Here is a 21,468-nt window from a genome sequence, read left to right as displayed (position 1 = left end):
AAAAATTACTCCTTAGATCTAAAGGCACAAACTAGATTCGAACCAATGTCTTAAGCAGTTGATGTTATTACTCTAACCTCGTGAAAGTGATAAACTGACACGTTTTCATTTTCGTCAAAAACAACTTTATATCAAAGGATTGCCTTTGAGTTGATGGCTTGCACATGCGCAGTTTGGCGTGAGACAACCGTTAGACCCAAGCATCTTTCTTTCTACGCGTGAGTTTAGCTAGCCAACGTCGCCATGAAATCGCCCACAAATGTGATCTGAGACTTTTATTGGAGAGGCCGTTTTAGCCTATCTTCATACTGTACGGTCTTGGGTACTGCTAGTAAAGTGGGCAGGTGAAAATAATCTTCCAGCCCTACAGGTGGCAATGTCGCGAGAGAGGACTACAACCTCAGCTATGTAATGAAATCCGGCTTCGCATTTTCCAGGTTTCCACTGAAGGGGCGGGGATTCTTTATTTAAGTGAACACATAGGCAATTGATAAGTTGTGAAGGCACAAAAAAGAATTTTGCTTTTACAATAAGGATTTCATCAGTTGGTTGATTTGCGTAAACGCTTCATTGCAGCCTAAGTGGTTGAGTTGTTCGGCGTGTTCGCTACGCCAGGTGTTAGACCAGAAGTGTTGGTGGGGGGAAAATGCCATCTTTTTTATGGAGGTAGGAACACATTGTGCTGATGTTGACGCCTCTAAACATTCATTTGGAATTGTATTCACTTTAAACCCAAAGTAAAGCAACATTTTATTTTATTTAGCACGGCTAACTGCCAGTTGTCAATGTGAGCGTGCCCATGTAAACAGCTGTCAGACTGGCTAGCTAGCTACCTTGAAATGTAGAGAATGTGTGTTGTGTATTCAAATTTGACACAGCCCAGATTTACATGCCCAAATCATAGTCATTAGTTATCAGAGTTCTGTATGTATTTGTAAAGAATTGTTTGCCTTGCGTGATTTTTCTTGTCACAGGTTGTAGACTAGTTACACTGAACAGGTTAGCTAGTTAGCTTAGGTCCAAATGAATAAATGCAGAAAGAAGAACCTAGCCATTGCCAAATGTATCTGACATGTTGTCATTAATTGTTCACACGTTTCAGCTTTTAGTCCATCAGTGTTTGCTGTATAAGTTTGTAATGTGAGCCATCCCTGTCAGGTATGTGAAGAAGAGAACGTGTAAATTCAAGGCATTTATGGGCATTTAATGTCACTGTTCGATGCAAACTAAGCCATCTGCTACAACTATACTGAATAAAAATATAAACGCAACAATTAACAGTTTTACTGAGTTACAGTTCATATAAGGAAATAAGTCAATTGAAATAAATAATTAGGCCCTAATCTATGGATTTCACGACTGGGCAGGGGCGCATCCATGGGTGGGCCTGGGAGGGCAGGGGCCCACCCACTTGGGAGCCAGGCCTAGCCAATCCGATTACGTTTTCCCCCCACAAAAGGGATTTATTACAGACAGAAATACTCCAAAGTTTAATCAGCTGTTCGGGTGGCTGGTCTCAGATGATCCTGCAGGTGAAGAAGCCGGAGGTGGAGGGCTGGCGTGGTTGCACGTGGTCTGTGGTTGTGAGGCCGGTTGGGCATACTGCCAAATTCTCTAAAACTAAGTTGGAGGCGGCTTATGGTAGAGAAATTAACATGCAACTGCTCTGGTGGACATTCCTGCAGTCAGCATGCCAATTGCTCGCTCCCTCAAAACTTGAGACCTCTGTGGCATTGTGTTGTGTGACAAAGCTGCACATTTTAGTGGCCTTTTTATTGTCCGCAGCACAAGGTGCACCTGTGTAATGATCATGCTGTTTAATCAGCTTCTTGATGTGTAATGATCATGCTGTTTAATCAGCTTCTTGATATGCCACACCTGTCAGGCGGATGGATTATCTTCCAAGAAATTCCCCCACTGCATTTTTCAGCATCCTGGAACAAACCTGAATCACAGGTTCTTTAATGGCTAGATTTTTTTAAAATTAAGCTTTTTCAACCATTCTTTTCCTAATCATTCCAACAATTAGGCCTAGGCTAACTGTTGCAGTGTACCTATATAAAAGCAACACGTCCCTCTTTGCAATTGTGTAACTTTCAAAGATTAACCCTGCGATAAGTAGATGGAATCCCAGCAACTGCGGCATGATGCCTAAATGTGGCAATTTTTCCAGCTGCGGCCTGCAGGTTGGTTGGTAGCAGTGCAGAGAGGACTGCATTCCTTCATGTAATGAGCTGCTTGTTCAAAGCCCAGGTCGCACTGGGCGACGCTGCAGTGGGGGCTTCTCCTCCTGTTGCTGTGGCCTGACTGGCTGGCCTGGCCGGGGGTAGAGGCCCACACAAAGAGCCTCTGTTTGTGTGAGCCAGTCAGGCATGTAGGCAGGCCTCTGGGGAGGAGGTGGGGGCCCTCCCTTCTTCCCAGTGAAAGTGATCCACTACTGTGCCACAGCAGCCAGGGAGGGAGGCAACCTTTCACACGGCCTGATTAGGTCATCCTCCCCAGATGGGTAACGGAGAGGAGATCTGTTGGTTGGGTGCAGGTAAATGAGTGGTATCTGTGGAAAAGGATGCTAGTGTAAAGGATCAGTGTGAACATGACAGGTGGAAATGGGTCGTGGACTAGTAGGGGGCTGTTGTATAGAAAGGGATGGTCTCTTCTCTTTACTCTGCTTTCAGGCCAATGGGTGTTATGTGTTTATTATGCTTTAAATTACACTGTGTGTCCCATCTTCCAATATGACCCACCCAAGTCACATAATCTACTGAAGGCTAAAGCTGTAAATGAATACTAGAATCAAAGTTTTAGTATCTCATCAGTGAAGCTGCAGTATTTCAATCCATCACACTAAAACCACGTGGGGAAAAACATGTTACTGAGAGTTTATTATAGTTAACCAGTCTATTACATAACTTAACTGCCATGCCTCCGGTACTAATACTAGTACTTTTATCCTGTGTGTGCTGAAGGCTTTGGCCTGGCCTGGTGCTGATCCTCTTCCCGTCTACGCTGGCGGATGACAAAGAGTCTTCGCTGCTACAGGACTGGCACGACGTGTGGCTGTTCCGCTTCTTCCTCAACATGCTGGGCTACGCCACCATCATCATACCTGGCTACTTTCTCATTGGGTACTTCAAGAGGATCAACTACCTCGAAACAGGTGTGGATGATCTACAGACTGGTGATAATACACACACTGCACGCATATACACTGGCACGCACACAAATAGGCCTACAATTTTTCTCCACATGAATTCTGAATTCTATCTGTTATAACTCAGTGTATCCTTCAAGTTGCAATTCAGAGTTTCTCTATGTTAACATGATCATTGTGTTGGTTTTGATGAGTCAGTGAATGGTTGATGTGTTCTGGACCTTAAAATATCTTCCTGACTGGTGTTTTCCTTCCTCCCAGGTCGTGGCATTTGCTATCCTGTCATAAAGGCCTGTGTGTTTGGGAGTGAATCGAAGACGGGTCTCCTGGACGACGTGTCCATAGCTCAGAGAAATGACGCTGACTCGGGCTCGTCGGCCAGACAAGCCTTCAAGTTAGTCTTCTGCGCTGCGGGACTTCAGGTAAAGCACTTTGTGACGTAGTTAAAAGGGCTATATAAATCGAATGTATTCCTTTTTTTTTTTTTTTTTTACATGGAAATATTACATTTACATATGTATTCAGATCCTTTACTCAGTACTTTGGGTAGATTTTATAGTTGTAGCTCTTTACACTCATACCTTTTATATGGGTTGAAAATGGCAGAATTGGGCACTGATAAGCGCATAAATTGGAACACAGTGGCTGTACAGTAACATGCTATAAATGGTCAGAGCTCAGGCTCTGCGCTTCACAGTGCTTTATGGGTTTTGACTGACAGTCTTTCTAAACTTGAGCATCTTATGGGACAAAAAGTTGCCCCCATCCCTTCCACTAATTGGGCAACTTCTGCAATTTAATTTGTTGTCTGAGTGGGGGAAATGCTGTAAATTATGTATTTTAAAAGATGAGATGTTGAGGATTATAATAAATACTGCTTTGATCTTACACAAGCAAACCATACACCTGTGAGTCCAAATGTGCACTTGACATTTCCATATCATAAAACTCATGTCATATACTGTGAACGTTTATGACCACTATGTTTGATGTAAAGTTACAAGATGACATGGCAGCATACCCTGGGTTGTTCTGAACAGAATTAGCCTATGTTTGAATATTATGAAGAAAATTCACAGCGGAACACGCACCTGAATGCATGCATGACTAGGGCTGTTACGGTGACCGTATTACCGCCAAACCGGCGGTCACAAGTCATGAAGGCAGTCAAAATCCATGTGACTGTTTAGTCACAGTAACTAGGCTTCTCCAAGCTCTGATGCTGCTGATGGTCATTAGTACCCTACCAAACTTGCTAACTGCCTGGTACTCAGCACTCTATTGTCCCTCTAATCACTCTGACATAAATGCAAATGTTATCGAAAATCTAATCAAACACTTCAAGAGAGCCCATGAGCTCATGTTGCGCAACATTTCTATAGGCTATGCAATTGTGAGAAAACAGAAGGCCTTTATTAAAAAGAGGAGGATCCCATCAGCTTTCTATAGGCTAGGCCTACTATATTTATTTCTCAACTTTCCTAATATTAAGCACATTGCTTCTCTTTACAACAGGAGTATAGCTACCAGGCTGGCATGAAAATGAACCACGGGAAAAGCGGCCTCCATTCGCTATTTAAGTGCATAGATTACATATATTTTTTTCCGCTGCCCCTGTTTCGAGACAGGTGCATGATAATGGTCCATTCTTAATCCAAACAAATTTCACACATACAGTACCAGTCAAAAGTTTGGACACACCTACTCATTCAAGGGTTTTTCTTTATTTTTACGATTTTCTACATTGTAGAATAATAGTGAAGACATCAAAACTATGAAATAACACACATGGAATTATGTAGTAACCAAAAAAGTGTAAAACAAATCAAAATATATTTTAGATTCTTCAAAGTAGCCTCCCTTTGCCTTGATGACAGCTTTGCACACTCTTGGCATTCTCTAAACCATCTTCACCTGGAATGTTTTTCCAACAGTCTTGAAGGAGTTCCCACATATGCTGAGCACTTGTTGGCTGCTTTTCCTTCACTCTGCGGTCCAACTCATCCCAAACCATCTCAATTGGGTTGAGGTCAGGTGATTGTGGAGGCCAGGTCATCTGATGCAGCACACCATCACTCTTCTTCTTGGTCAAATAGTCCTTACACAGCCTGGAGGTGTGATTTGGGTCATTGTCCTGTTGAAAATCAAATGATAGTCCCATTAAGCGCAAACCAAATGGGTTGGCGTATCGCTGCAGAATGCTGTGGTAGCCATTCTGGTTATGTGTGCCTTGAATTCTAAATAAATCACTGACAGTGTCACCAGCAAAGCACCCCCACCCCATAACACCACCACCTCCATGCTTTACGGTGAGAAATACACATACTGAGAGCATCCGTTCACCCACACCGCTTCTCACAAAGACACGGCGGTTGGAACCACAAATCTCAAATTTGGACATTTCCACCGGTCTAATGTCCATTGCTCGTGTTTCTTGGCACAAGCAAGTCTCTTCTTCTTATTGGTGTCCTTTAGTAGTGGTTTCTTTGCAGCAATTCGACCATGAAGGCCTGATTCACACAGTCCCCTCTGAACAGTTGATTTTGAGATGTCTGTTACTTGAACTCTGTGAAGCATTTATTTGGTATGCAATTTCTGAGGCTGGTAACTCTAATTCATTTATCCTCTGCAGCAGAGGTAACTCTGGGTCTTCCTTTCCTGTGGCGGTCCTCATGAGAGCCAGTTTCATCATAGCGCTTGATGGTTTTTGCGACTGCACTTGAAGAAACTTTCTAAGTTTTTGAAATGTTCCGTATTGACTGACCTTCATGTCTTAAAGTAATGATGGACTGTCATTTCTCTTTGCTTATTTGAGCTGTTCATGCCATAATATGGACTTGGTCTTTTACCAAATAGGGCTATCTTCTGTATACCACCCCTACCATGTCACAACACAGCTCATTGGCTCAAACGCATTAAGACGGAAATAAATTCCTCAAATTAACTTTTAACAAGGCACATCTGTTAATTGAAATACGTTCCAGGTGACTACCTCATGAAGCTGGTTGAGAGAATGCCAAGAGTGTACAAAGCTGTCATCAAGGCAAAGGGTGGCTATTTGGTCCTCTGTAGCTCAGCTGGTAGAGCACGGCGCTTGTAACGCCAGGGTAGTGGGTTCGATCCCCGGGACCACCCATACACAAAAAAAATTTATGCACGCATGACTGTAAGTCGCTTTGGATAAAAGCGTCTGCTAAATGGCATATTATTATTTGAAGAATCTCAAATATAAAATATATTTTGATTTGTTCAACACTTTATTGGTTACTACATGATTCCATATGTTTCTTCGTAGTTTTGATGTCTTCACTATTATTCTACAATGTAGAAAATAGTAAAAATTAAGAAAAACCCTTGAATCAGTAGGTCTGTCCAAACTTTTGACTGGTACTGTATATTATTTAGAATATGTGTAGACAAGATTAAATCAAGAATAGTCTGATGGGTGACAATATTAGCCTATCACTTCTGAATTATATAATATCACTTGTGAATGATGCCCAGCGTAAGACAAGAAACTGTATTTTTTTTAGCGACTTTTTCGAATCCTAGTCGCACACCGCTTGTTGCCTAGCCCATAGGCCTATACAGTGCATTCGGAAAGTATTCAGACCCCTTGACTTTTTCCACATTTTGTTACGTTACAGCCTTATTCTAAAATTGATTAAATAAATAAAGATCCTCAGCAATCTACACACAATACCCCATAATGACAAAGCGAAAACAGGTTTTTAGAAATAAAAACAGAAATACCTTCTTTACATAAGTATTCAAACCCTTTGCTATGAGACTCGAAATTGAGCTCAGGTGCATCCTGTTTCCATTGATCATTCTTGAGATGTTTCTACAACTTGATTGGAGTCCACCTGTGGTAAATTCAATTGATTGGACATGATTTGGAAAGGCACATACCTGTCTATGTAAGGTCCCACAGTTGAGAGTGCATGTCAGAGCAAAAACCAGGCCATGAGGTCAAAGGAATTGTCCGTAGAGCTCTGAGACAGGATTGTGTAAAGGCATAGACCTGGGGAAAGGTACCAAAAAATGTCTGCAGCATTGAAGGTCCCGAAGAACAGCGTGTCCTCCATCATTCTTAAATGGAAGAAGTTTGGAACCACCAAGACTCTTCCTAGAGCTGGCCGCCCGGCCAAACTGAGCAATCTAGGGAGAAGGACCTTGGTTAGGGAGGTGACCAAGAACCCAATGGTGACTCTGACAGAGCTCTAGAGTTCCTCTGTGGAGATGGTAGAACCTTCCAGAAGGACAACCATCTTTGCAGCACTCCACTAATCAGGGCTTTATGGGAGAGTGGCCTGACGGAAGCCCACTTGGAGTTTGCCAAAAGGCACCTAAAGACACTCAGACCATGATAGATAAGATTCTCTGGTCTGATGAAACCAAGATTTAACTCTTTGGCCTGAATGCCAAGCGTCACGTCTGGAGGAAACCTGGCACCATCCTTACGGTGAAGCATAGTGGTGGCATTCTTTCACTTTTAGATTGGTGTGTATTGTTGTGAATTGTTAGATATTACTGCACTGTTGGAGCTAGAAACACATGCATTTCGCTACACCCACAAAACATCTGCTAAACATGTGTATGTGACCAATAACATTTGATTTGATCATGCTGTGGGGATGTTTTTCATCGGCAGGGACTGGGAGACTAGTCAGGATCAAGGCAAAAATGAGCGGAGCAAAGTACAGAGAGATCCTTGATGAAAACCTGCTCCAGAGCGCTCAGGACCTCAGACTAGGTCGAAGGTTTACCTTCCAACAGGGAAACTATCCTAAGCACACAGCCAAAACAACGCAGGAGTGGCTTCGGGACAAGTCTCTGAATGTCCTTGAGTGGCCCAGCCAGAGCCCGGACTTGAACCTGATCGAACATCTCTGGAGAGACCTGAAAAAGCTGTGCAGCGACACTCCCCATCCAACCTGACAGAGCTTGAGAGGATCTGCAGAGAAGAATGGGAGAAACTCCCCAAATACAGGTGTGCCAAGCTTGTGGCGTCATACCCAAGAAGACTTGATGCTGTAATCACTGCCAAAGGTGCTTCAACAAAGTACTGAGTAAAGTGTCTGAATACTTAAGTAAATTTGATATTTCCATGTTTTATTTTCAATATAAATTAGCAAACATTTCTAAATGCCTGTTTTTGCTTTCTCATTATGGGGTATTGTTTGTAGATTGAGGAAAGAAAATAATTTAATCCATTTTAGAATAAGGCTGTAAAATTACAAAATGTGGAAAAAGTCAAGTGGTCTGAGTACTTTCCGAAGGTACTGTATGTTTTGATAAGGTTTAATCACAACTAAAGTGGCCAAATAACTTTTTTAAATTAAGCGCATTAATCCGCTTTACAAGGGGTGAGAGCCTAACTGGCATACATAAGCAGCGGTGAGATTCAAGTTTGGGGAAGAACATTTTCCCCATAAAAATGCACCTTTATAATAAAAGCATAACATGCATAATCGCATTTGTGGTCACTTTTTGATAATGGTGTTTTCCCGCTAATGGAACATTCGCGCTTATAGCCTACTGCCGTGTGTGCATTGCTGCGCTTATAATGTGAAGAAATAGCCTAAATGTTCTGATATGTTGCGTCAGCCTCATTGTGTAAAAAAGTTTTTTTTTGATGTTAATGGTTATATTAATTTGGGATCTATTGCATCCCACAACTGTCCCAGACTATGTTTGGAATATTTATTTTTCACACAGAATAGAAGAGGTCAACTTTTGTAATATGGGGGATAGTAGATTGACATAGGCTAGTGTTTTTGCTGTTCGTTTGGCATACTCATCTTGTTGGCTGACGAAAAGTAAATGTGGACAGTTCTTCCAATATCTTCAATATGCACCTCGGAATTGGATAAGGACACGCGCAGTTGCGTCCCCGATGTGTCTGTCTTCACTTGTAGCCTGTGAGAAAGACCTGATCATGTGATGGAGAGCCATGAGCGTGAGAGGTGCTTCGGAGCACTCCGCACTCAGGGAGAAGTGAATTTAAATTATTATATTCAGCCTAAGGGCACAACGGCCACTGGCCGCAAAAGGCATAGATTTTTTTTAGGGGGCATTAAGGCCACACAAAGGGGATGCCGCCGGAAAATTCTAGGTATTATCAAGTGCTTGTCAAATTGTGAATGAGAGACTGATGAAGTGTGTACAGCCTGCGCAAAAAACTAAGCAGAGCTCATGCCTTTCATGCAACTTTTTTCAAATCATCATTAGTCGTATCATGCAGCCTTACAATGTATAAAAAATCTAAACAAATAGACCAACGTTTGTACAACTGAAGTTACATTAACTCTAAATTAAGCCTATAGGAGTACCTATTTCTTTGTTAACCGTTCAACACAGAATAGCCGCATGTACGCACTCCCTCAAATTTGGAGAAAATATCCTTTCTATTCAGCTTTGTTCAATTGTATTCTTCATACTATAAAATAATGCCACGGAATTCTAAGCAAATCTTGTCTGCTAAATGAACTAGTGTAGCCCACAGCCATATGGCATCGCCAGATGAGGACCTAACATAAGGACAATTCAGAGAATGCTATTCTGTTCTTCTGAAATAGACTACATTTTCTTCATAGACCCGTCTAAAATAAATTATGGATTTATGGTGAAGGTGTAGGCTATATTACATGGATTTATTAGACTTTTTAAAATGTAGATGTTCCAAAGGTCTGCATCAGTGGCTTGTAGGCTGTGTGTGGAAGCCAGGAGATGCTAAATGTTTTCATGTTAATTAACGGTCAATTACCGTGAAGACCGGCAGTTATTTGCTTGACAATCACCAGCTGACGCAATTTCGTGATCGCCACAGCCCTACGCATTACTCCTTTCTATGCGCACCAGAATGATGATCTGTTTCTCTGAATTGCCCTGTGAAAGCATAACACTGTAACATCGTATTTTATAACTTAGCTAGTCATATTGGCAGTAGAACAAGCAGATTTTGTCATTTTTGCCCATCTCTGATAGTGAACTCGTACACATTGTAAATATGTAAATAGAATGCACTATTTCAGAATGTGAGATACCTCTTGCATGTCAGTATCAGACTGGGAAGAATTGACGTTCGCAATCTCCCCCTATCTGTAAGCATGGCCAATGGCATAACACCTTATTGATATGTAAATTCAACCAACCAATAGGAATACATCGTTTCGTGAGCCAATGCTAACTAGCGTTAGCACAATAATGCTAGTTAGCAATTGTGCTTACGCTAGTTATCAACTACTTTCAAACTGCAGGCAAACTTTAAAAAATGTATCCACGAGTTCATCTGGCTGTGGGGAAGTAGTAAAGGGCATCATAGCCAAAATCCCGAACTATCCCTAGCATTAGCTGTTGGTGGCTAATTGACTGGCAAGTAAAGTTAGCCTACCTTCTATGCTAATGTTAGCTAGCTAGCTAACTTAGCTGTATAGCTTGCCAGCCTGTGAACCTGTCAGTTGGTAACAGGTTTTTTAAAATATTTTTTTTATTGGGGGTAGATCAGCTTTACTATATCAGATAGATTGTAACTTTAATCAATGTAATTGTCTGCATCACTTCCAATCCCCCATATGTTTTTTTTCTTTCTCGCAAATTTTTTTTTTATATATACAGTGGGGGAAAAAAGTATTTAGTCATCCACCAATTGTGCAAGTTCTCCCACTTAAAAAGATGAGAGGCCTGTAATTTTCCTCATAGGTACACGTCAACTTTGACAGACAAATTGAGAGAAAAAAATCCAGAAAATCACATTGTAGGATTTTTTATGAATTTACTTGCAAATTATGGTGGAAAATAAGTATTTGGTCAACTACAAACAAGCAAGATTTCTGGCTCTCACAGACCTGTAACTTCTTCTTTAAGAGGCTCCTCTGTCCTCCACTCGTTACCTGTATTAATGGCACCTGTTTGAACTTGTTATCAGTATAAAAGACACCTGTCCACAACCTCAAACAGTCACACTCCAAACTCCACTATGGCCAAGACCAAAGAGCTGTCAAAGGACACCAGAAACAAAATTGTAGACCTGCACCAGGCTGGGAAGACTGAATCTGCAATAGGTAATCAGCTTGGTTTGAAGAAATCAACTGTGGGAGCAATTATTAAGAAATGGAAGACATACAAGACCACTGAAAATCTCCCTCAATCTGGGGCTCCACGCAAGATCTCACCCGTTGGGTCAAAATGATCACAAGAACGGTGAGCAAAAATCCCAGCACCACACGGGGGGACCTAGTGAATGACCTGCAGAGAGCTGGGACTAAAGTAACAAAGCCTACCATCAGTAACACACTACGCCGCCAGGGACTCAAATCCTGCAGTGCCAGACGTGTCCCCCTGCTTAAGCCAGTACATGTCCAGGCCCATCTGAAGTTTGCTAGAGTGCATTTGGATGATCCAGAAGAGGATTGGGAGAATGTCATATGGTCAGATGAAACCAAAATAAAACTTTTTGGTAAAAACTCAACTTGTTGTGTTTGGAGGACAAAGAATGCTGAGTTGCATCCAAAGAACACCATACCTACTGTGAAGCATGGGGGTGGAAACATCATGCTTTGGGGCTGTTTTTCTGCAAAGGGACCAGGACGACTGATCCGTGTAAAGGAAAGAATGAATGGGGCCATGTATCGTGAGATTTTGAGTGAAAACCTCCTTCCATCAGCAAGGGCATTGAAGATGAAATGTGGCTGGGTCTTTCAGCATGACAATGATCCCAAATACACCGCCCGGGCAACGAAGGAGTGGCTTCGTAAGAAGCATTTCAAGGTCCTGGAGTGGCCTAGCCAGTCTCCAGATCTCAACCCCATAGAAAATCTTTGGAGGGAGTTGAAAGTCCGTGTTGCCCAGCGACAGCCCCAAAACATCACTGCTCTAGAGGAGATCTGCATGGAGGAATGGGCCAAAATACCAGCAACAGTGTGTGGAAAACCTTGTGAAGACTTACAGAAAACGTTTGACCTGTGTCATTGCCAACAAAGGGTATATAACAAAGTATTGAGAAACTTTTGTTATTGACCAAATACTTATTTTCCACCATAATTTGCAAATAAATTCATTAAAAATCCTACAATGTGATTTTCTGGATTTTTTTTTCTCACTTTGTCTGTCATAGTTGACGTGTACCTATGATGACAATTACAGGCCTCTCATCTTTTTAAGTGGGATAACTTGCACAATTGGTGGCTGACTAAATACTTTTTTTCCCCACTGTATATATACAGTGGGGAAAAAAGGATTTAGTCAATCACCAATTGTGCAAGTTCTCCCACTTAAAAAGATGAGAGGCCTGTAATTTTCATCATAGGTACACGTCAACTATGACAGACAAATTGAGGAAAAAAAATCCAGGAAATCACATTGTAGGATTTTGTATGAATTTATTTGCAAATTATGGTGGAAAATAAGTATTTGGTCACCTACAAACAAGCAAGATTTCTGGCTCTCACAGACCTGTAACTTCTTCTTTGAGGCTCCTCTGTCCTCCACTCGTTACCTGTATTAATGGCACCTGTTTGAACTTGTTATCAGTATAAAAGACACCTGTCCACAACCTCAAACAGTCACACTCCAAACTCCACTATGGCCAAGACCAAAGAGCTGTCAAAGGACACCAGAAACAAAATTGTAGACCTGCACCAGGCTGGGAAGACTGAATCTGCAATAGGTAAGCAGCTTGGGTTGAAGAAATCAACTGTGGAAGCAATTATTAGGAAATGGAAGACATACAAGACCACTGATAATCTCCCTCGATCTGGGCTCCACGCAAGATCTCACCCCGTGGGGTCAAAATGATCACAAGAACGGTGAGCAAAAATCCCAGAACCACACGGGGGGACCTAGTGAATGACCTGCAGAGAGCTGGGACCAAAGTAACAAAGCCTACCATCAGTAACACACTACGCCGCCAGGGACTCAAATCCTGCAGTACAAGACGTGTCCCCCTGCTTAAGCCAGTACATGTCCAGGCCCGTCTGAAGTTTGCTAGAGTGCATTTGGATGATCCAGAAGAGGATTGGGAGAATGTCATATGGTCAGATGAAACCAAAATAGAACTTTTTGGTAAAAACTCAACTCGTCGTGTTTGGAGGACAAAGAATGCTGAGTTGCATCCAAAGAACACCATACCTACTTTGAAGCATGGAGGTGGAAGCATCATGCTTTGGGGCTGTTTTTCTGCAAAGGGACCAGGATGACTGATCCGTGTAAAGGAAAGAATGAATGGGGCCATGTATCGTGAGATTTTGAGTGAAAACCTCCTTCCATCAGCAAGGGCATTGAAGATGAAACGTGGCTGGGTCTTTCAGCATGGCAATGATCCCAAACACACCACCCGGGCAACGAAGGAGTGGCTTCGTAAGAAGCATTTCAAGGTCCTGGAGTGGCCTAGCCAGTCTCCAGATCTCAACCCCATAGAAAATCTTTGGAGGGAGTTGAAAGTCCGTGTTGCCCAGCGACAGCCCCAAAACATCACTGCTCTAGAGGAGATCTGCATGGAGGAATGGGCCAAAATACCAGCAACAGTGTGTGAAAACCTTGTGAAGACTTACAGAAAACGTTTGACCTGTGTCATTGCCAACAAAGGGTATATAACAAAGTATTGAGAAACTTTTGTTATTGACCAAATACTTATTTTCCACCATAATTTGCAAATAAATTCATAAAAAATCCTACAATGTGATTTTCGGGATATTTTTTTCTCATTTTGTCTGTCATAGTTGACGTGTACCTATGATGAAAATTACAGGCCTCTCTCATCTTTTTAAGTGGGAGAACTTGCGCAATTGGTGGCTGACTAAATACTTTTTTTCCCCACTGTATATATATCCTTTTTCAAAATATATTTCCCTTTATTACTTTCCAACCCCTTCCCTAATTGGAGTAAACTAGTGAACAACAACGCTTAGGCCTCTACTTCCAGCTTATACATACTATATACATTTTATGGACACAGTCAATTTTACAATAATTCTATTTTGTTTGTTTTTACTCCTGAACTTCCTCTACCCTCAACCTCTCCCATCATTTTCATGATGTCAAACCGGTTTGCTTCTATATGCCATATCTTTCAAACTGTGCTCTTTCACAAAAGCACGCAATCTATAACCCATATACTTATTATGAACACAGTATGCTTTACATTAGTTATCTTGTTGTTAGTTGTTATTAGTCCCATCCTTCAGCTCCATTTGGTAACAGGTTGCTAAAATCAACATTTGCTAGAACAGTTTCAACTATTTTGATTAACTTACGTGTCTGCAATACCGGGGAAATCCTGACACGTCGAGTAGTACATGACATCTCCCTCTTTCCACGTTGAATTAATTTTCTTATTATTTTCTCCTTGTATGCTGCCTTTTTAGCAGCTGGTTCAAGGATTGGTAGTAGTAGTGGTGGTGGACGGATTGGGTTCTTTCCTGGTACCTGGCCAGCTTTCGGTGCTTGTAGAAACATATTAGACAGCTATCTACTGCTCTCCATCTCCAAGAGATAACACCAACAAGAGAGTAGGCTACACACATTTGAAAACGTAAGTAAAATTGTGGGTACACACACGGGGCACATGAAGAAAGAGACTTTAGACCATACCTCAAGTTTTCAGATGAGCAATTCCAACTCACAGCTCAATTCATTTTGTCTACTTGCAGCGCACTGATAGGCAAGCGTCTCCGTTCAGAGATTGGGAATTTACAGTGCGCAACACATCGCTTCCCTAGGATACTTTGTTCCAATTGAGTAGATTAATTGTTAGACATTTTTATTTTTGTGTGATCTTTTTTTACTTGTCCTGTCGGACATGCTCAGTCTATATTCTCCTTGTCCAACAATTTTTTTGCCTTGTCTCGGGCAAGTGGACAAGTGTTAATGTCGAGCCCTGACAAGCTTTCAAATGATGCCCACCTGACCCAGATCGCGATTTGGTGAATTTCAACGTGGAAAGAGGGAGATGTCATGTACTACTCGACGTGTCAGGATTTCCCCGGTATTGCGGTCTGTGTATATTTGTAAACAACAGCTGGTGCACAAAATCTAATATTAAGGAAGTCACAAGGTTTTGCTCGCCTGATGTAGAGTATCTCATGATATGCTGTAGACCACACTATTTACCAAGAGTTTTCATCTATATTTTTCGTAGCTGTCTATTTACCACCACAAACCGATGCTGGCACTAAGACTGCACTCATTGAGCTGTATAAGGCCATAAGCAAACAGGAAATGCTCATCCAGAGGCAGCACTCCTAGTGGCCGGAGACTTTAATGCAGGGAAACTTAAATCCGTTCTACCTAATTTCTACCAGCATGTTAAATGTGTAACCAGAGGAGAAAAAAAACTCTAGACCACCTTTACTCCACACACAGAGATGCGTACAAAGCTCTCCCTCGCCCTCTGCAAATCTGACTATAATTCTATCCTCCTGCTTATAAGCAAAAACTAAAGCAGGAAGCACCAGTGACTCGGTTAATAAGGAAGTGGTCAGATGACGCAGATGCTAAGCTACAGGACTGTTTTGCTAGCACAGACTGGAATATGTTCCGGGATTCTTCCGATGGCATTGGGGAGTACACCACATCAGTCACTGGCTTCATCAATAAGTGCATTGATGACATCGTCCCCAAAGTGACCATATGTACATACCCCAACCAGAAGCCATGGATTACAGGCAACATCTGCACTGAGCTAAAGGGTACAGTAAGGGAAAAAAGTATTTGATCCCCTGCTGATTTTATACGTTTGCCCACTGATAAAGAAATGATCAGTCTATAATTTTAATGGTAGGTTTATTTGAACAGTGAGAGACAGAATAACAACAAAAAATCAAGAAAAACGCATGTAAAAAATGTTATAAATTGATTTGCATTTGAATGAGGGAAATAAGTATTTGACCCCCTCTCAATCAGAAAGATTTCTGGCTCCCAGGTGTCTTTTATACAGGTAACGAGCTGAGATTAGGTGCACACTCTTAAAGGGAGTGCTCCTAATCTCAGCTTGTTACCTGTATAAAAGACACCTGTCCACAGAAGCAATCAATCAATCAGATTCCAAACTCTCCACCATGGCCAAGACCAAAGAGGTCTCCAAGGATGTCAGGGACAAGATTGTAGACCTACACAAGGCTGGAATGGGCTACAAGACCATCGCCAAGCAGCTTGGTGAGAAGGTGACAACAGTTGGTGCGATTATTCGCAAATGGAAGAAACACAAAATAACTGTCAACCTCCCTCGGCCTGGGGCTCCATGCAAGATCTCACCTCGTGGAGTTGCAATGATCATGAGAACGGTGAGGAATTCGCCCAGAACTACACAGGAGGATCTTGTCAATGATCTCAAGGCAGCTGGGACCATAGTCACCAAGAAAACAATTGGTAACACACTACACCGTGAAGGACTGAAATCCTGCAGCGCCCGCAATGTCCCCCTGCTCAAGAAAGCACATATACATGCCTGTCTGAAGTTTGCCAATGAACATCTGAATGATTCAGAGGAGAACTGGATGAAAGTGTTGTGGTCAGATGAGACCAAAATGGAGCTCTTTGGCATCAACTCAACTCGCCGTGTTTGGAGGAGGAGGAATGCTGCCTATGACCCCAGGAACACCATCCCCACCGTCAAACATGGAGGTGGAAACATTATGCTTTGGGGGTGTTTTTCTGACTTGGAGAAGATCTGCAAAGAGGTGTGGGACAAAATCCCTCCTGAGATGTGTGCAAACCTGGTGGCCAACTACAAGAAAGGTCTGACCTCTGTGATAGCCAACAAGGGTTTTGCCAACAAGCACTAAGTCATGTTTTGCAGAGGGGTCAAATACTTATTTCCCTCATTAAAATGCAAATCAATTTATAACATTTTTGACATGCGTTTTTCTTGATTTTTTTCAAATAAACCTACCATTTAAGATTATAGACTGATCATGTCTTTGTAAGTGGGCAAACGTACAAAATCAGCAGGGGATCAAATACTTTTTTCCCTCACTGTAGATCTACCGCTTTCAAGAAGTGGGACTCTAACCCGAATGCTTATAAGAAATCCCGCTATGCCCTCCGACAAACCATCAAACAGGCAAAGAGTCAATACAGGACTAAGATTGAATCGTACTACACCGGCTTGTTGGATGTGGCAGGGCTTGCAAATTATTACAGACTACAAAGGGAAGCACAGCCGCGAGCTGCCCAGTGACACAAGCCTACCAGACGAGCTTAAATCACTTCTATGCTCGTTTCGAGGCAAACAACACTGAAGCATGCATAAGAGCATCAGCTGTTTCGGATGACTATGTGATCACGCTCTCCGTAGCCGATGTGAGTAAGACTTTTAAGCAGGTCAACATTCACAAAGCCACAGGGCCAGACGGATTACCAGGACGTGTACTCCGAGCATGCGCTGACCAACTGGCAAGTGTCTTCACTGACATTTTCAACATGTCCCTGACTGAGTCTGTAATACCAACATGTTTCAAGCAGACCACCATAGTCCCTGTGCCCAAGAACACTAAGGTAACCTGCCTAAATGACTACCAACCCGTTGCACTCACGTCTGTAGCCATGAAGTGCATTGAAAGGCTGGTCATGGCTCACATCAACACCATTATCCCAGATACCCTAGACCCAATCCAATTTGCATACAACCCCAACAGATCCACAGATGATGCAATCTCTATTGCACTCCACACTCCCCTTTCCCACCTGGACAAGAGGAACACCTATGTGAGAATGCTATTCATTGACTACAGCTCAGCGTTCAACACCATAGTGCCCTCAAAGCTCATCACTAAGCTAAGGACCCTGGGACTAAACACCTCCCTCTGCAACTGGATCCTGGACTTCCTGACGGGCCGCCCCCAGGTGGTAAAGGTAGGTAACCACATCTGCTGCACTGATCCGCAACACGGGGGACCCTCAGGGGTGCGTGCTCAGTCCCCTCCTGTACTCCCTGTTCACCCATGACTGCGTGGTCAGGCACGACTCCAACACCATCATTAAGTTTGCCGACGACACAACAGTGGTAGGCCTGATCACCGACAACGATGAGAACGCCTATAGGGAGGAGAAAAGCGACCTGGCCGTGTGGTGCCAGGATAACAACCCCTCCCTCAACGTGATCAAGACAAAGGAGATGATTGGGGACTACAGGTAAAAAGAGGACTGCGCCACGCCCCCATTCTCATTGACGGGACTGTAGTGGAACAGGTTGAGAGCTTTAAATTCCTTGGTGTCCACTTCACCAATAAACTAACATGGTCCAAACACACCAAGACCGTTGTGAAGAGGGCACGACAAAGCCTAATCCCCCTCAGGAGACTGAAAAGATTTGGCATGGGTCCTCAGATCCTCTAAAAGTTCTACAGCTGCACCATTGAGAGCATCCTGACTGGTTGCATCACTGCCTGGTATGGCAACTGCTCGGCCTCCGACCGCAAGGCACTACAGAGGGTAGTCCGTACGGTGCAGTACATCACTGCGGCCAAGCTTCCTGCCATCCAGGACCTCTACCAGGCGGTGTCAGAGGAAGGCCCTAAAAATTGTCAGACTCCAGCCACCCTAGTCATAGACTGTTCTGTCTTCTACCGCACGGCAAGTGGTACCGGAGCACCAAGTCTAGGTCCAAAAGGCTTCTCAACAGCTTCTACCCCCAAGCCATAAGACTCCTGAACAGCTAATCATGACTACCCAGACTATTTGCATTGTCTCCCCCTTCCAACAGTCTTGAAGGAGTTCCCACGTACAGTTGAAGTCGGAAGTTTACATACACTTCGGTTGGAGTCATTAAAACTTGTTTTTCAACCACTCCACTAATTTCTTGTTAACAAACTATAGTTTTGGCATGTCGGTTAGGACATCTACTTTGTGCATGACACAAGTAATTTTTCCAACAATTGTTTACAGACAATAATTCACTGTATCACAATTCCAGTTGGTCAGAAGTTTACATACACTAAGTTGACTGTGCCTTTAAACAGCTGGGAAAATTCCAGAAAATGATGTCATGGCTTTAGACACTTCTGATAGGCTAATTGACATCATTTGAGTCAATTGGAGGTGTACCTGTGGATGTATTTCAAGGCCTACCTTCAAACTCAGTGCCTCTTTGCATGACATCATGTGAAAATCAAAAGAAATCAGCTAAGACCTCAAACAAAATTGTAGACCTCCACAAGTCTGGTTCATCCTTGGGAGCAATTTCCAAACGCCTGAAGGTACCACGTTCATCTGTACAAACAATAGTACGCAAGTATAAACACCATGGGACGACGCAACCGTCATACCGCTCAGGAAGGAGACGCATTCTGTCTCCTAGAGATGAACGTACTTTGGTGCGAAAAATGCAAATCAATCCCAGAACAACATCAAAGCACCTTGTGAAGATGCTGGAGGAAACGGGTACAAGTATCTATATCCACAGTAAAATAGGTCCTATATCGACATAACCTGAAAGGCCGCTCAGCAAGGAAGAAGCCACTGCTCCAAAACCACCATTAAAAAAAAAAGCCAGAATACGGTTTGCAACTGCACATTGGGACAAAGATTGTACTTTTTGGAGAAATGTCCTCTGGTCTGATGAAACAAAAATAGAACTCTTTGGCCATAATGACCATCGTTATGTTTGGAGGAAAAGGGGGGTTGCTTGCAAGCCGAAGAACACCATCCCAACCGTGAAGCACGTGGGTGGCAGCATCATGCTGTGGGGGTGCTTTGCTGCAGGAGAGACTGGTGCACTTCACAAAATAGATGGCATCATGAGGAAGGAAAATTATGTGGATATATTGAAGCAACATCTCAAGACATCAGTCAGGAAGTTAAAGCTTGGTCGCAAATGGGTCTACCAAATGGACAATGACCCCAAGCATACCTCCAAAGGTGTGGCAAAATGGCTGAAGTACAACAAAGTCAAGGATTGGAGTGGCCATCACAAAGCCCTGACCTCAATCCTATAGAAAATGTGTGGGCAGAACTGAAAACGCATGTGCGAGCAAGGAGGCCTACAAACCTGACTCAGTTACACCAGCTCTGTCAGGAGGAATGGGCCAAAATTCACCCAACTTATTGTGGGAAGCTTGTGGAAGGCTACCCAAAACATTTGACCCAAGTCAAACAATTTTAAAGGCAATGCTACCGAATACTAATTGAGTGTATGTAAACTTCTGACCCACTGGGAATGTGATGAAAGAAATAAAAGCTGAAATAAATCATTCTCTCTACTATTATTCTGACATTTCACATTCTTAAAATAAAGTTGTGATCCTAACTGACCTAAAACAGGGAATTTGTAATAGGATGAAATGTCAGTAATTGTGAAAAACTGAGTTTAAATGTATTTGGCTAAGGTGTATGTAAACTTCCAACTTCAACTGTATTTTTCTTATCTGCATTGTTGGTTAAGGGCTTGTAAGTAAGCATTTCACTGTAATGTCTACATCTGTTGTGTTCGGTGCATGTGGCAAATGAAATTTCATTTGATTTATAATGGGCAGTTTTTCGATTGCGTAAACAACAGTAATTGTGTGATGGTGGGGATGCAGGGTTGTGTTCCAAACAAAACTACAAGTGTGCTTGCTCTAGTTCCTCAACGGCAGGAAACGGCTAGCACCTTTTATAGTTGAAGACTCTTCTTTGAGTCATAAAACTGCATTGAAATTACTTAGGAACTGTGCACACTTTGGAGAGGTGTGTGTGTGTGTGTGTGGCCACTTGGAGACACCAGATAGTCCACTCACTCAAACCCTTGTCATTTTTTTTTCTCTTATTTTACTGCACATTTTCCAGGAATATTCTTATCATGTTAATGAATGTATCCAGAGTATTTAAAGATTTCTTTATTAACAAATGCGGTGAAAAGTACAGTAAGGCCAGACAAAATTGATTAATTTAACGGATTTTCCCCCCAGAAAAGTGAGGCGAGCGAGCGAATAAAACATTAAGTGGATAAGGAATAACAGTACTTTACCACAATGTCCTAGGCTCTTCTGCAGGCTCTAGGCCTAATGTGAGCTTCAAGAGTTATGTTATTCCATGCGAAAACCTACACTATTTTTCTTAAGAAGAATGCAGATGTTACAATGTCGTTATAACCATGAGAAATGAAACACAATGGGAAGTATAACTTGTGACAGTTTCTTTATTCCTGATTTAAAAAAATAAAATGAACTCAATCAAGAACAGCTTCACAAGACACCAAGTTGGCCGTGTGCAGTAGATCACCTACTGGGTGTCAACAAATAATGGCGATTCAACATGTAGAATAGTCTGGAAATGAAAATGACGGCCAATGTTATGTGGTCAGAGGCAATAGCACAATCACCTGCGGCTTTTTACTGTTC

At 42.5% G+C, this 21,468-nt stretch overlaps 1 protein-coding gene across 1 annotated transcript in view; it reads left to right on the top strand.

Annotated features, from left to right (window-relative positions):
• Window positions 1-443: 443 nt before the first annotated feature.
• Window positions 444-21,468, top strand: part of LOC311106422 (adenosine 3'-phospho 5'-phosphosulfate transporter 1-like) — a 29,817-nt gene continuing 8,792 nt past the window's right edge. The window contains exons 1-3 of the mRNA XM_084148753.1: window positions 444-666; window positions 2,967-3,157; window positions 3,413-3,573. Coding sequence (XP_084004879.1) covers window positions 647-666; window positions 2,967-3,157; window positions 3,413-3,573 — 372 coding nt within the window. The 5' untranslated portion in view covers window positions 444-646. The remainder of the gene's footprint in view (window positions 667-2,966; window positions 3,158-3,412; window positions 3,574-21,468) is intronic.

This window comes from Coregonus lavaretus (assembly GCF_964263955.1).
Source record: "Coregonus lavaretus genome assembly, chromosome: 31".
Classification (NCBI taxonomy): domain Eukaryota; kingdom Metazoa; phylum Chordata; class Actinopteri; order Salmoniformes; family Salmonidae; genus Coregonus; species Coregonus lavaretus.
Note: the sequence above shows the minus strand (reverse complement) of the source record. Positions and strands in the feature narration are given on the sequence as shown.